Source organism: Neodiprion fabricii, chromosome 2 (genome assembly GCF_021155785.1).
Source record: "Neodiprion fabricii isolate iyNeoFabr1 chromosome 2, iyNeoFabr1.1, whole genome shotgun sequence".
NCBI classification, from domain to species: Eukaryota; Metazoa; Arthropoda; class Insecta; order Hymenoptera; family Diprionidae; genus Neodiprion; species Neodiprion fabricii.
In genome coordinates, this window is record NC_060240.1 from 2645846 (window position 1) to 2660305 (window position 14460).

Below are 14460 nucleotides of genomic sequence, written 5' to 3' on the forward strand. Positions count from 1 at the left end.
ATTTTCAAAATCACTCTCAACAATAACGAACAATAATCAACCACTTGAATAAAAAATTTAGGGTACTGTTTTAGAGTTGGGACAATTGCAGAAGTTTTTAAAAATAAATTTAAAAACGATAGATGTCAGCAATTGTTTGGGTTCGGATGGATTTTTCCGTATAATTATGTTCGCGCAGGAGTTTGTTTTTAGGTTTGATAAATAAAAGCAAGCCGTAACTCGTGATCTTGAAGATGCACGTAGTTTCTTTTTTTTTTTTTTTTTCTTAAACCAACTTTAGCACGGTGTATTTTTGTAAAACCAAATCGATATAAACGTTGTCGCGGAATGATTGTAGGATTTTAAACGATAGATAAGGAGGTAAATTTTTTCATTCGTATTCTTAATTCATTTATTCAAAACACAATCCAACCGACGATCAGTCCACCATTCACGTTATCTGATCCATCGATCAGTCGACCAGGACGCAGCATACCTTGTTGCCGGGACATGGACCAGGACGTTTCAAGATTTGGTTGCAATTGTTGAGGCATTCGCCACCGTAATGCCGACAGGATGTCTCCTGATGTCTCTTCACTGAAATTGTACCGACGAATAAGTCGAAAGGTTTTATGTAACGAACCTTAATCACTCACTGCGGAGAGTAGAGGTAAGAATAAGTATCTCGTATGGGGTTTTTAACTGGAAAATTGGTTCAACGAGTCACCGGAAAGGCGCTTATAACCAACAAAGAGAAACAATCTGATCGGAGCTTTGTGGAACTTTTGCTCCGGCATTCCCATTTTAATTTCTCTCTGGTTTACGGGCACTTTCCAAACACGGAGATGGTCCTCCTCAACCCTTCAACCCTCCATGTATAACTCACCAACGCTGCAGCAGACTTCCTGTTTGTTCGGACATTCGGCCCCTTTCCAAAGAGTGTCGCAACGATTCGCCGACATGCAGTTTTCCATTGGGCAAGTTTCGCCGGCAGATTTACCTGAAAACGGATTGGCGATAAAAATTGCTTACCGATGTTCGATTTATATCATTTCGTCACCGATCATTTAATCTTGCTACGAACGCGATGCGGATTGAATTCGGTTCACGGTGTGAAAACACTGCTGCTTTATCCGGTACACCGAGAGTGAAATTTTATCGAAAGAATGCTTGGGTTTTTAGGATCTTACTTGAAATCGATTAGAAATTAAATCGTTGCAACGAAACGGAGGTTCGGACTCACCTGGAAGATCGACGAGCGCCGTGACGGTGAATAGAAAAATACAAACGAATCGCATTTTGGCAAACCTCGTCGCGTTTTTACTCTTCTCGATCGTTCGTTGACTGTTTACGAATTAATGCCGGCACTTTCCCGTGCGGCTACTATTATACGAAGGAAGGTGTTCGACACGCACGCGCTTTAACGCTTCCATGATCTCTGCGTAACCACTTACACATTTGCAAAGGGGGACGTCAGACATTCGCAATGTTGGAAGCGTGGGCGCGTACGTTATACGTAATGATAATAAGAAAGTTTTTGCGTGGGGACGAGCGAACGAGCGAACGAAACGCGATTAGCGATATCTTCGAGAGATTGTCTCGATCACGCGCTAATTGGCGCAATGCGGTTGAAAAAAACAATTATTGTTCATCACCGATATGTCGGGAATGCCCCGCCGTTTTATACGCAGATTGCGAAAATTTCCGGAGTTTCGACAACATCGACGATAAGAATTGCATAGCACGATACGTGCGTTGCAGGATTGTTTTTTTTTTTTGTTATAAACTTCCAAGCACCGATCTCAGTGAGATTAAATTCCACCGTCATATGTATGTATAAATGTTGAGCAAATTTTTCTTTCAACTAGTGCAAGGCTTTTGTAACCGTTTGCGGTTAAGTACTGATTAGGTTCAAGGCAGTGCTTAGCAAGAAATTATTACCCGTTTAAACCCGAATTCAACATTATGCTTTCAAAAGTTATTTTCTTGGTTTTTTTCTTACCAACCTAGATTCAAAAATTTTTTACTGTAACTTACAAGTAAAGTTACGTAGACTTTACTGGTTCAGAATTGAAAGACGAGGATAATGTATTAAGCTGTTAATCTTAATTGCGTATATTAATCGCGCGGTGTTTCCTGTAGAATTAAGATTATAAAATTCTCGACTAGTGGGAAAAAGTACTTTCAGGAAAAACGGTGCATCCAAGTACGACGAAATGTGTTTGAGATAAATATACGTGAATATGAAATCGATCGATACTGTCCGAAGGTAGCGTTAAAGAAAAACGTCCCTAAATTGAAAAACTCGAGGTCCATGTAATGAAAAATAAAAATCGCGGGCTCGGTTTTTTCGTCTACCCATTTTACGCACTAGGAAATGAAAAATGATCACATGACCGTAGTCTTGACATCGCGTCATCTTCAGATTCTCGCCTTATTGCTTGACCTTAACGTACTTTATACACGTGGTTATATTGTACAGAAATGTCAAGTCTCTCATCGTAAAACTAGTCCATGAAAATCCTTACAGCAGTCGTCGTGCATCTAATAGCAGCACTGAAACAAAACCAACGGCTGTATCACGATTTTCCGTCGAGGTCAATGAGACATAAATAATGAAGAATATTTCCTTCGAGGCTTCTAATTCTCCTCACCTTTTATCGCGTCAAATTCTCGACATTCGACATTACATTACACCCAATAACACCGAAGGCGTTTCTTTTCATGTGTAAAAATACAAGCAGCCTGTAAAGTAATTAGAATACTTTCCATACACTTAAAATTCAAATTATCTTCCATCAAGTTTTTCAGCGATACACTCGTAAAACATTCAACGGACATTGAAATGACTTTTGCGATAAGGAATTGGCATGGCGTGTGACGTGCACAGTTATACAACGATATCTAACGTATACACACCGCTTTGGTTTATTCTCGCAACGCGTGTTATTTAAAACAAGCAGCAACGCCACCAAAGCAAAGTGGCATGGTTATACTTACATTCAGTATCCAAGGAGTAGCTGGACGGTTTTTTATTCATTCCAATGCCATGTACTACGGCTCTTATCGGACTTCAACCGACGAAGAGAAGGGCCGAGCAGCCCCGAGCTGGTTGAAATCGCCAGGCCGGTTTTGCTATCTCCGAGGAGGACGAGTTGCAATCGAAACGCCTCGAGCCATATCTTCGTATTATAGGTACGTAGGTAAGTACGTATACGATATACATAACGTGCATCGCAGGCCGAAAGGAAGTCGTAAGTTTTTGTCGACAGATATGCGTGTGCTTAATACGCTGTATTTTGAATGCTGTGAAAAATTTACCATTATTTACACCGCGTCATGAACACGGTCAATTAGGGTCGAGACTCGGCTGGTATATTTTCTGGCTAAAACGTTTTTTCAACATCACTAATTGTAAAGTCTGCTCCAAACTTCAAGCCCCTGTCCTAGTTTTTTGGGCAGATTTTTTTCTTATACTAACTAATAGAACTAAAAGAAATCTGGTTCCACGAAATTGCGAAAGTTGATGCGCGCGCTTTTGATGGATTCATGAGACCCAACGTCTGGATGAAAAGTTACGGGAAAAGAGAAGAAATCTTTAGGAAAATCGATGATAATATTTGACTGGACTTAAAGGATGTTTCTGTAAACTCAGGACCGGTGACTTGGCAAATTCTTCAGGTATGGAGTTCGTTACAGAAGTGGGAACGGAAAAGGGTTGTTCATTTACTCTATTACAGTTATATACGGTATTTTGATTAACGTTACATCTTTGCAATTTCTACTAATTTCGTTCCATTCGAGTCTTCGCTTACCAATAACGCCCAATCTGTAGATATTTTTCGCTACTTTTCCCAGCTGTATGGAAACTCTATACTCAGCATTCATCGAGTATGAATTACTGGAAGCTAAAATTTGAGAATATATTTTATTACAATTGAAACATTGTGAATGATTAAACTCAAGTATTTTTCTTCCTAATTTAATGCTTCTGGGCTTATTTTGCCTCGCTGACCAGGTTTTCACAAATCGTCTGAAAAACATTCGATTAAATCGTGAATGTCGTTCTTTTGAAGTGCTGAATTCTGTACTTGTACGACTATACCCCTTAAAAATTCGAAGCATCGATAATAATTTCAGGTGAAACACCATCGATTTCGTAGTTAGGAATAATCGTACATACTTTCGTTATTCCATCCATCAAACGCGACTCGCGTCGTGTATAAACATGCATAAATTGCGATGCATAAATGGGACGTCGCGTCGTCAGCCGGCTTCCGGTGTTCGTGAGTCCCGGTAAAAACGAATGTCCAAGTCCGAGTAACGACTCACGTTTCGCTTTGTCTAATGGGACAATTTGCCCAATTTCATTTCGGCTAATGGACACGGGGACACAAACGAGTGTGGATAAAAGCTCGTGACCCGGCTGACCGTCCACCCAGCCTTCAGGCTTCCACCCCTCGGACAAACGTATCCATTCCGTTTACCAGCACTTACTTATATGTCGCAAACATTTCCTGGTTCACCTGTACAGGGTTGGAATATTACCGATTGGACGGCCAATTTGTCTGAGAGACGAATTGCGCCGTGACATAGCCTGGCATTATACGACAGAAAAAAATTCAAGTTTCCCTGTTTGAATTATTTGGACACCGGTGCAGGTAAACTGCCTCCCGATTTCCTCGCAAAACGGCGACATTAACGATATCATTTTCGGTTCTGCGATTATTTTCCTGTAACCTTTTTTGACGCTCCCATCAATTATCGTTCCATTGAACGGAAATTGGTAGGAACCGAATTTTACTCCGTCGTTAGAAATGATTGGAATCGATTTCACCGATTCCAGTCGAATTTAATTCAACGAAAGTCACTTCTTTGATGGATTAGGTACATTTGGAAAAACTACTGGCACGAATTCCAGTCCTTCGTTCGACGCATTCGTGGGAATTCGTAGGAGAGCGAAAAACAAACATTACGGATTTGAATAATGCGGCACAATTTTGAGAGACCCGAGTTATTAGCGTAGAACCGTCGTTATACGAATAATGAGAACCCTTTTAACTTTAAATTTTCTACCGCTGCGACTCTTAATAGAATAAATTATGAGAAGCGAGCGCGAAAAATGCAATCCCGAGTCTAATACTACCGGTAGCGAAACTTTCCCTTAATTTTAACTATAGAAATTGTTTGTTAGTTTTGTAAATTAAAACGGTATTACTCATTTAGACGCATTATATATAATTTAAAGTATACGCTATAATATACAAGTTCGTAGATTAGTCAGCTTTTAGATTCTATAGAATTTTCTATTATACATTGTACAATATAATACGATCAAATTATTCATATAATATACCTACAATTTTATATCGCGATTTATACTTTAATTACTATAGAGTTAAGGATCTGTACATCGTGTAATTAATTAATCGTTAACATCACTCACGCATTCGGTGTACAAACGGAATACTTATCATCGGGAAATCAGTGAAAAGCTTATCGTTCGAAAAATTAAACTTGCACGGTAATTTTTCGTTCGTTAGATTATCATTTTCTCCAAACCTTCTCACCGCCACCGTTTATCAGATTTCTCCGGCTATTGTTGTTTTATCGCGAACAATTTTCAGCAGCTACATCCAAGTATGTAAATTATTTTTTTCGTCAGCGCAAATCTTAACAACCACAACGTTGTGTCGTAAACATATCGTACATAATCGAATATACATAATTATATGCTTTTTATATATCTAAGGATTGTCACAAGCTGACAATTAATTATTCATCATTTATACGCGCTAGGATGATGTATCATTAAGAATTTCGGCCGAGAGAGGCTGACTGCCCTACTAATATCATCTCAGGAAACAGCGCGATACATTAAACGAAACGTTGACGCATACAGGAGATCGATTTCCTAGCGCTCTTCGTCAGTTATCACAGTCAAGCACGACGATTTACATTCTACGCTGGCATGTAATCGCCATTAACGGTGACCAGGAACCCGCAGATCTCCTTGAAACTCGGCCGTACGGTTTCTTCGCGTTTCCAGCAGGAGCACATCAGCTTGTAAACATTTTCCGGGCACATAGTTGGCTTCGGCAGAAACACCTGTAGTGCAAAATAAAAGTGTACGAATGAAGTAATATGTTTAGAAAAAAACAAACGACTTATAGAATAAGAAGTAGGATAACCCTCACCTGCAGCTCTCCCCCGTAATACATTAGCTCGGCATTCTGGATGACCTGCTCGTTGCTGAGATGCTGAAAGGGTTTTTCCCGAGCCAAGCTCATTACCTCCCAAAGTGTGACGGCGAAGGACCAAACGCTGCTGGCGCAGGTGTATCTGTCCTGTAAAAAGACACGAGGAGTCAAGATGACGGAAATACGAAAGACGGATTAACGAATTACGAGGTCGACACTCACCAAGAGCACGCTCTCCCATGGCAGCCATCTGATTGGCGCCGGAGGCCTTCCGCCGATGTCGCAATAGTCCTTCTTGTACAGATCGCTGCACATCGCGATGTCGGTTACTTTTACGGCGTAAGAACGTCCCAGGAGACAATTACGAGCTGCCAAATCCTTGTGCACGAGATTCCTCGACTCGAGGTACCTCATCCCCGACGCTATTTGCGCGCCCATGTAGAGCAGGCAGCCTTGACTGTGGAAAATTGGTGATCAGGGTCGCGAAAATCAAAGATATCGGTTAATTTCGCTGTTCAACGCCGGTAGTTAGGCAACCGCAGTTACGTTTGAGGTCCGTATTTGCTCCTTGGTACCGGCAGACCGGCAACCAAAGTTACATTCGAGGTCTGTCTCACTGTCATTAGCGCACCTTCGGTTGCCTATCCGCCGGCGCTGAGAGGTAGGATTCGACGGAAATAATAAGTACCAGGCGATTTTCTATCACAAATCGTCACTGATTCCCGATCGGTGATGATTCCACGTACCTGAGGGCTTTCAGACTGCAACTAGTCCTCGTTGCACCGGTCAGAGGAACGCTGTACTGCAGATAATGAGCGAGGTCTCCAAGTTCCGTGTATTCCATGATGGTCCAGGGTGCGGGGTCACCGGCACAGACGCCAAAAACGCGGGCCAGGTTCGGATCGACGAGGTTTGAGAGAAACTTGACCTCCCTGAGGGCCTCGTCACCGCCGATCGGTGGCACCCGGGCAACAACCAGCTTACCGACGCCGTGAAGAACGGCGCCGAGTCCAACCGTCTCGCAGATGATGACCTGCATGGGTTTGAAGGCGGGTGAGGAACGGTGTCGTGCAGAAAGTCACGGCGAGAGAAAAGAACTCGATCGTAAAATTGACGATCGATTATATTATTAGGAGGATAATTATTCCTCGGGGGTGGCGGGAGGGGGAGGGGGAAAACTAATCAGGAAGTATGCATCATCAGGGTAGAATTGGGGCGTTGAGATTAAGTGGGTAATTGGACGTCGTTAAGGGAGGCTAGCAAGATTGTTGAGATTATTGAATTCGCCTCGTACGAGTGGAGGGAGGGCTGTATATCGACTAGTTACGACAGTCATTACCCTCGGTGTAAACTCACCTCGCCGATGTGACCCGAACCGAGTTTCTCAGCAACGCGGAGACACTGTCTTGGTATTTCCGACGGTTCTGTTTCTTTGCATTTGTATGGCCTGCTCATGCTCGGTGCGATGTTCCAGCAGACGACGGGTGCCGGTATCTGACGTGTAGTCAAACAAAAAGGTAGCTTTAAAACTTTCTTACAGTGTAGATTCCGCAAGTTTCTACACAAGGTAGAACTGAATTGGCACAAGTGCACCAGTTGCACGAATACCGAAAGGATTACAAGGTGAACTGGAAGGTCGGAAAGCGCGGTTAACTGTCGGGCAAACAAGAACCGCATATCCACTAAGCAGTTAGCAAACTTGCCACTCAATTTCCAACCGTCATAAACATGAGGTACAGGTATATGATACGCATATGATATGGCGAAGGCGGGTGGTTTTAACGCCGTCGTGGAAGCAGCGCAGAGGTGTCGGCTAATTAACGCGCCGTCAACTTCCATTATTTTAATACTCTACCGTGAGGACCCGAGACCGTGTGCTGTAGGTTCGTTCCAGCCGAGCAGACGTGAGCAGACTTTAGGGGATTTATGGCTGTCTGCACCTCGCACAGCGCCATCCGATTCATTAACGAACCGCAACGAGACGGAATTCAAGATCTTGAGTTGGGGGGGGGGGGGGGTGGAGAGGAGGGAGGGGGGCGAAGCAAGGCGCCCCATTCCTCCGCCCCTGCGGCTGTCTTATCGCGCGTACAGCGCGCAGTCATAATTAGTGGCGGTCTTACACGAACCTTGTGTTTCTCCTTGGGCGCGGTATGCCACCGTTTAGAATGCCAGAGGTCAAGGTCCCTCTGGGGAGACGCTGACGATACCACAGGAGGGTTTGTCCCCCTCGAACCGGACTGCAGCGTTCTGTAATTCTGCGAATGTCTCGAGCCGGATTTAACCTGATGCGAAGTGGGCGAGGCGTAGCTGCTGCACCCCGACGAACCCTTAACTACCAAATCCGTCTTTACTCCACCTCGTGGCTTACTCTCGTACGCCTCGGAGGAACCTCCGATATCCTCGTCCTCGATGTCTTCGAAATCCTTCACTGCGTCCAGAGACACTGTTAACAGAACAAAAAATGTTCTAGTTTTCTTGCAAGTTTTGCATCAAAATTTTTCTCCGGCGCGCCCTACGGCGTGCAGCCTGCTTCGCAATGACGCAATTCGGGTGGTCTGAATTCAGGCGCGTTAATTCGCTGTCAGTATCGTGTTTTGAGGAACAAAAACGTCCTCTCACCCCATGTCGGGTTCTCATTTCATCCCAAAAAAATGAAAAAAGAAGCAAAGCAGTAAAAATAAAAGGAAAATAAAACTGCCGACAAGTGTTTCTTTTCTTGCAAGCTCTTACCAGTCTTAACCACCGTCACGTAGGTCGGCTCGAAGGAGAGCGAATGAGCGGCGACGAGGGGCGAGTGAAATTGTTCCATTGTCAGGGACTCGTGCATGCTTAAATCTTCGGCGGCGCCAGGGGAACCGGCGTGCCCGTTGTCGCGAAGCATTCCACTTGGTGTTAGGTTCAGCAGCAGACCCTTCAAACAGGTGTAAAACGTAGAAAAAGGAAAACGACACCATAAATCCAGTGACGGAGGGTTCGAATCTCCTCACAGTTTTCCCCCCCTATTTTGTTCGATTCTCCAACAGACGATCAATGTACATGTCTGATGGAAATTGATATCTGTCGATAAAGAAACCGTGTACTAAGTATTAATCACCTTCATGTTGATAGCGAATCCGAAGGGATTTTTCAGAACGGTCGGTGAGTTTTGTAGCTTCTGTCGCCGGCTGAGCAGTAAGATGATAACGAATACCAGAAGAAGAAGAAGAGTTATGGCTGTAAGGACGCCGATTAAAACCTCGACGTATTCCTGGCCCTTTTCTCTGGCTGTAACTGATTTCCAGATGTTTCAAGATATACGTTACACACATGTAAAAGGGGAAAGATAAAATAGAACAGGGCAACAATATTCTTAGACAAAGGCTCGGAACGTCTGGGCATAATCAATCTCAATATTATTACACGTGATTAAATTCGCTTGGTAGGTGTATTAATATGCAACGTTATATTACTGTTAGTTCTCTCCGTGTAACCATCTACCTATACCGGCACCCTTTCCCGTTGGTAAAACGCCAGGAGTAGGAAGTCGCGGCGCCTAAACTTGGTCCATTGTTGGCAACAATAGAGTCATACTTAACGTCAATTCCTTGCCGTCGTGGATACCGCGTTATGGTATCTATATGTAATATGTATACGTATGTATGTACGTGTATATTCTATGCACGAGTGTAGGTACAGTGTATCAGTTACATTATTAAACCGTCCAACCGCACTACCTTGTATAACGGAAGTCTAGACCATTTCTCTGAGAAGTGTTTCAGGCCCGTTTACCCTACATTGTTCTTGCTCGGAGGCTGTTACATACCTCTACAGTATCCCGGCTTTCCTGGCACTTGAGAAATTTCCTATTCTATAAGCCGCTCGCGTCTTCCGTGAATGGAGGAGGGGAAAAAATCAACGAATTATTACCCATGCCTCGACGCGACGGTCGCGAAACGAAACGACGGAACAACGATGGCGCTACGAACATTTTCGAAAAGGGCAACGAACTTGTGTATACATATATTGGCATTTTGAAATTTTTTTCCTCGCTCAAAGAACGTCTTTCTTTTCGTTTTTCTTCCCTTATATAAAGGTGAATCATTCTCCTTTTTTTTTTTTTATTTCATCTGTAGCGAAATTTATTGATAAAGTTGTTCCTGCAGTTCCTGTCGGATATTATACGTAGAAATAGGTTCCACGACTAACTTATAGGTATAAGCGCGTGGGTATAAGTTCGGTATAAGCTGGCTACCGTATAACTTTTTCAATAAATTTTCCAAAGACGTTTGAAAAACAGAAGAAAAAGCATAAAGGAAGAGAGTCTGGAAACAAAAAATTAGGAACGAGGAAGTCTATTTCAATGAAGATATTTCAAACCCCCTTTCGTTGCTTATGCGATATCGTATTTCTCTCTATCGTTGTAAGAATATCATTTGAAATTCACGGAGGAATTTTATTACTCTTATAATCCATATAAAATGGTACGATATAATTTTAAGAAACACTGAAAAACCAGTTTCAATTAATAACCGAAAACGAAATGAAACCAGACGAAAAGAATATGATTACACGCAGCTCTATATCTACCTAAATTCGTGCCCGAGGAGCGCGAAAAGCGAGGAGAAAATCTGGGCCATGTTTCATCAGGACCGCGTCCCTCCCTCGTGTATTGTAGAAAATATGCATTTTCCTTCAAAGTGTAAAGCTTATGCAGTATACATGTATTTACAGAATATAGATTGTGTCGGTGCAGTGGAGGTTTTGATACATGGCGCCCGTATTCGATCGCGTAGAAGAATTCGTTCATACATATGCATTGCGTAGGTATGTACATACATACGTATGTATATTTATATATGTAATATACATGTATACAACATACACATACGCGCGCGTATATCTTTCGGTTGAAATATGCATTTCCTCACGTATGTATTCAGTGCCGTAGCACAATCTGCTATAACAAGCCTCCACCACCGGCACCACCAGTAGCAGCATCACCATGGTGTGCACTTGTCCCCTCGCGAATTTTCACCACGTATATATATGTAATATACACACGCACACACACACAGTATTTTGGGCATATGGCAGGTACATTTGCGTACAAACAATCATCGACAGGGCGTCCCGGTTTCGTAAGAGTATAAATGGTGTCTTGGAGGTATAATAAACCAATGAGAAAGAGGCTAACTATAAAGATAGACTCAAGAAATAGACTGGGTTGACGATCTAGGCAGTTGTTATTCTACGTTCTTCTCATCTGGAGCTATATACCGCTTTGGGTGTAACAAACGCCATCTATTGTATATAATTGTATGAAGTTCTGTTTCTTGTTATATTGTAATAAATACATTACGAACGAAAGTTCAAGTGTATCATGAAACAAAATTCTGTCCCATAATCATCTTTGCTACATGGTGTAGGGATATTTTGGAAAGAGAAGAATTATTTTCCCAAAAAGAATTCCATGTATTTGTATTTTTTTTGAAAAACTGGAATCTAGCACGGTTCCGGTCCTAAATTCGAGAATGAATATCGACTAAAGGAGAGTAGTTTTGGAAAAGGGACACCCTGTGCGTATCTCGACACTGAAACGGAACAGCGCGTAGCTCGTCTGGCACGTCGCTTAATTCGCGTTACGTATGCATTATACAAGGTATAATACACATACTCACACACGTTTAAGTGGAGAACGAGATATATGCATATCAGAAACACGTAGCTCCGGATATTCCGGCTGGCTGCAACTCGGTTCCCCGTTTCATCCCCTCGTATCAACCCTGCGGGTTATCCGCGTGCGGACCGCGAAGCCGAAGGCGCGACTCTGCCGCCTTACACGAGCCCCTTTCCCTAATCCGACTAATTGTTTACGTTAGCTGGTGGAAGTTGCCGCGTGAATTATAAACCGCACCCCCGCCCCTGCGCGACGCTACTTTTGCTAATCGCATCTACGCGGGGTAAAGAATAGAGGCCTCATTTTCCTAATGAAGTTACTCGAGCCCGCTAGCTGGCTCTCTCGTTTTCCACCCCCACCCTCATCCCCCTTTCGAATCGCGAATAACGCACGCTTGTATCCGCACGCCTGATTACACCTTCGCGCCGTGACGATTTTCATCAAGTAAAGTCAACAGACGTATAATTCCATGCACACCATGCAGGAGGCAATAGTTGGTATGCAATGAGGGTTCTGCGTACAGATTCCGATACCGGTGTTTTACCGACGATTCACCCGCTTTATAGCTCAGACACAAACTCTTCTCAACTTTTCATTTGCGCGGTAATTACAACTTTCTTTTTTATCTTGAAACAGAGGAACGGGAAGTTGGGTAGGGTTTGCGTCTGAGCTATAAAGCGGGTGAAACGTCGGTAAGATGCCGGTATCGGGATCTATACGCAGAACCTACCGGCAATTACGAGCGGCAGATTTATGGCTCCTGGATGCTGTGATTCCGCTTACAGCTGTGGATGAACCGAAGCGCGTATCGATCACGCCTCGTTCCGAAGAATAAGGTCGCTCAAAATAATTGATCCAGTGATGCTGCTTTCCACTGACATGCGCAATTGGGTAGGTACATATAGAATAAGGTTGGTAATATTGCTGCGGGGGAGGGTGAAAGGGTCGGACGGGGATGCAGAATGCCTCGGCGTTTGTGTTTTGGCTTTACGTAATTTGGGGAATGCCTCCGCACGCCGTTCTAATCAGCTCCAATCAAGCCAAATCAGATCCTAATCCCGAAAGCCTCCGCTGAATAGGAACCCGGCAAAAATACCTCGCTTTGAGCATACCAACTGCACCCGCTGCCCACTAAAAACATCCCTCAGTCCATTGGGCTTTTTGAATTGTACTTACTCGTCTGCAAAGTCAGATCCAATTCCGGACTCACTGGCGACTCGTTCACCCCAACTTCGAAGTTGGTCACCTCGTCCGTTGCGTTATCGGGCAGACTGGCTGCTCAGAGAAGAACGCGTCACCGTTATAGTCAAATTTGTGTTTATAGTTTTTTTTTTCACTTTCGCGTCAACATCGACAGACGTAATCACTGCACGCAAGTGAACTTCTGTCATCCATGTACCCAACTATTCGTTTCACCTCTTGTTAATTTTTTTCTTACCGCCTTACTTGTGTTTCTAATTCTTGTCCAACAATGCCATGGGCGTTTTAAACATTATATATCTATCTATCTATATGTAGACCTGCCGTTCAACTCCGTAACGCAATCGCGATGAGAGATGTGTACCTTGGATGCTGTGCAGCTAATTGCATCCGACGATGAGGACCAAGTGGTAAACTTACAGGTCTCGAAGACGACCTCGCTAATCATGATCCATCGGTTTGCGAAGTGTAGCTGGAGCTTGACGAATCGGCCGGTTTTACCGTGGAGACCGATCGTTACGTTCCTGGCGTTTTCGAGCACGGTGTCGGGCATGTAGGAGTAGGAAATGGGTCGACCCTGGTAGGCTTGACCACCAATGCTGAACCAGACATCCGCCTTGGCGAAGACCTGCCATAATTTCGTCGATATATATTCCTACAGTAGAATGTCGCGTCGTGATTTGGAGAAGAAGGTATACGATCATCAACGTACCTGGACGTCGCGTGAGAAGTAATTGTTGGCGTATAAGTGGACGGCGTGAAAGATCCTGATCTCGTCAAACTGAAAGACGAGCTCGAGGAAGTTCTCGGTAAAGGAATCGCTCATCCAGGCAACCCATCCCGTACCTGAAGATGAATCATTACCCGGTAGAATTTAGCATCCGCGCAAATGTCGAGGGGTGGATGTATGGTGCATACTATCCATGGACCCAGATCCCCAGTGTAAAACATTCCAACCGTCTTTTCGCGTATACTTATAACAGCCCGTTTCAGCGGTGCGCACAATGCAAGGGTGAAGTTTTCAGCTACTTGACAGAGCTGACAATGAGACGAAGGTGGAGGAGGGAAAAAACAGTCTCCACTATCTAACTTTCCCTTCCAACCTTCAATTTTATTGTACCTTTTCCGTAGCCGGTGTCAATCCTGTAGTCGTCGGCTCCAACCTCTCCGTCCATTAGCCGCCCGATACCGTCGAGGAGATTCCCCTGTCGCTTTATCCCGTCGTAATAGGTGTCCTCAAGTTCTGTTACCGGAGATTGGGGGACGGTGTAGCTGACAACTCCGCCTGAAAGTTAACACCTACGAATTTCGGCAATGGACCGCTATTTTGGTTGTCAACGTTGTTTCTTTTACCCCAAATGCAGAAGAACCCGTCCTCAAGTTTGTCACTGTACAACGATACGTAGATAGAGTATAGCCCCAAAT

At 43.8% G+C, this 14460-nt stretch overlaps 1 protein-coding gene across 2 annotated transcripts in view; it reads right to left on the reverse strand.

Moving 5' to 3' along the window:
- Positions 1–5233: 5233 nt before the first annotated feature.
- LOC124175748 (discoidin domain-containing receptor 2-like) overlaps positions 5234–14460 on the reverse strand; it is a 36611-nt gene continuing 27384 nt past the window's right edge. For both annotated transcript variants that reach the window (XM_046556237.1, XM_046556236.1), the window contains 12 exons: positions 14156–14320; positions 13748–13881; positions 13456–13663; positions 13012–13110; positions 9274–9449; positions 8910–9090; positions 8306–8622; positions 7536–7673; positions 6926–7212; positions 6402–6636; positions 6177–6326; positions 5234–6087 (listed from right to left, as the gene is read on the reverse strand). In XM_046556237.1, the coding sequence (XP_046412193.1) occupies positions 5941–6087; positions 6177–6326; positions 6402–6636; positions 6926–7212; positions 7536–7673; positions 8306–8622; positions 8910–9090; positions 9274–9449; positions 13012–13110; positions 13456–13663; positions 13748–13881; positions 14156–14320 (2237 nt within the window). In that variant the 3' untranslated portion in view covers positions 5234–5940. The remainder of the gene's footprint in view (positions 6088–6176; positions 6327–6401; positions 6637–6925; positions 7213–7535; positions 7674–8305; positions 8623–8909; positions 9091–9273; positions 9450–13011; positions 13111–13455; positions 13664–13747; positions 13882–14155; positions 14321–14460) is intronic.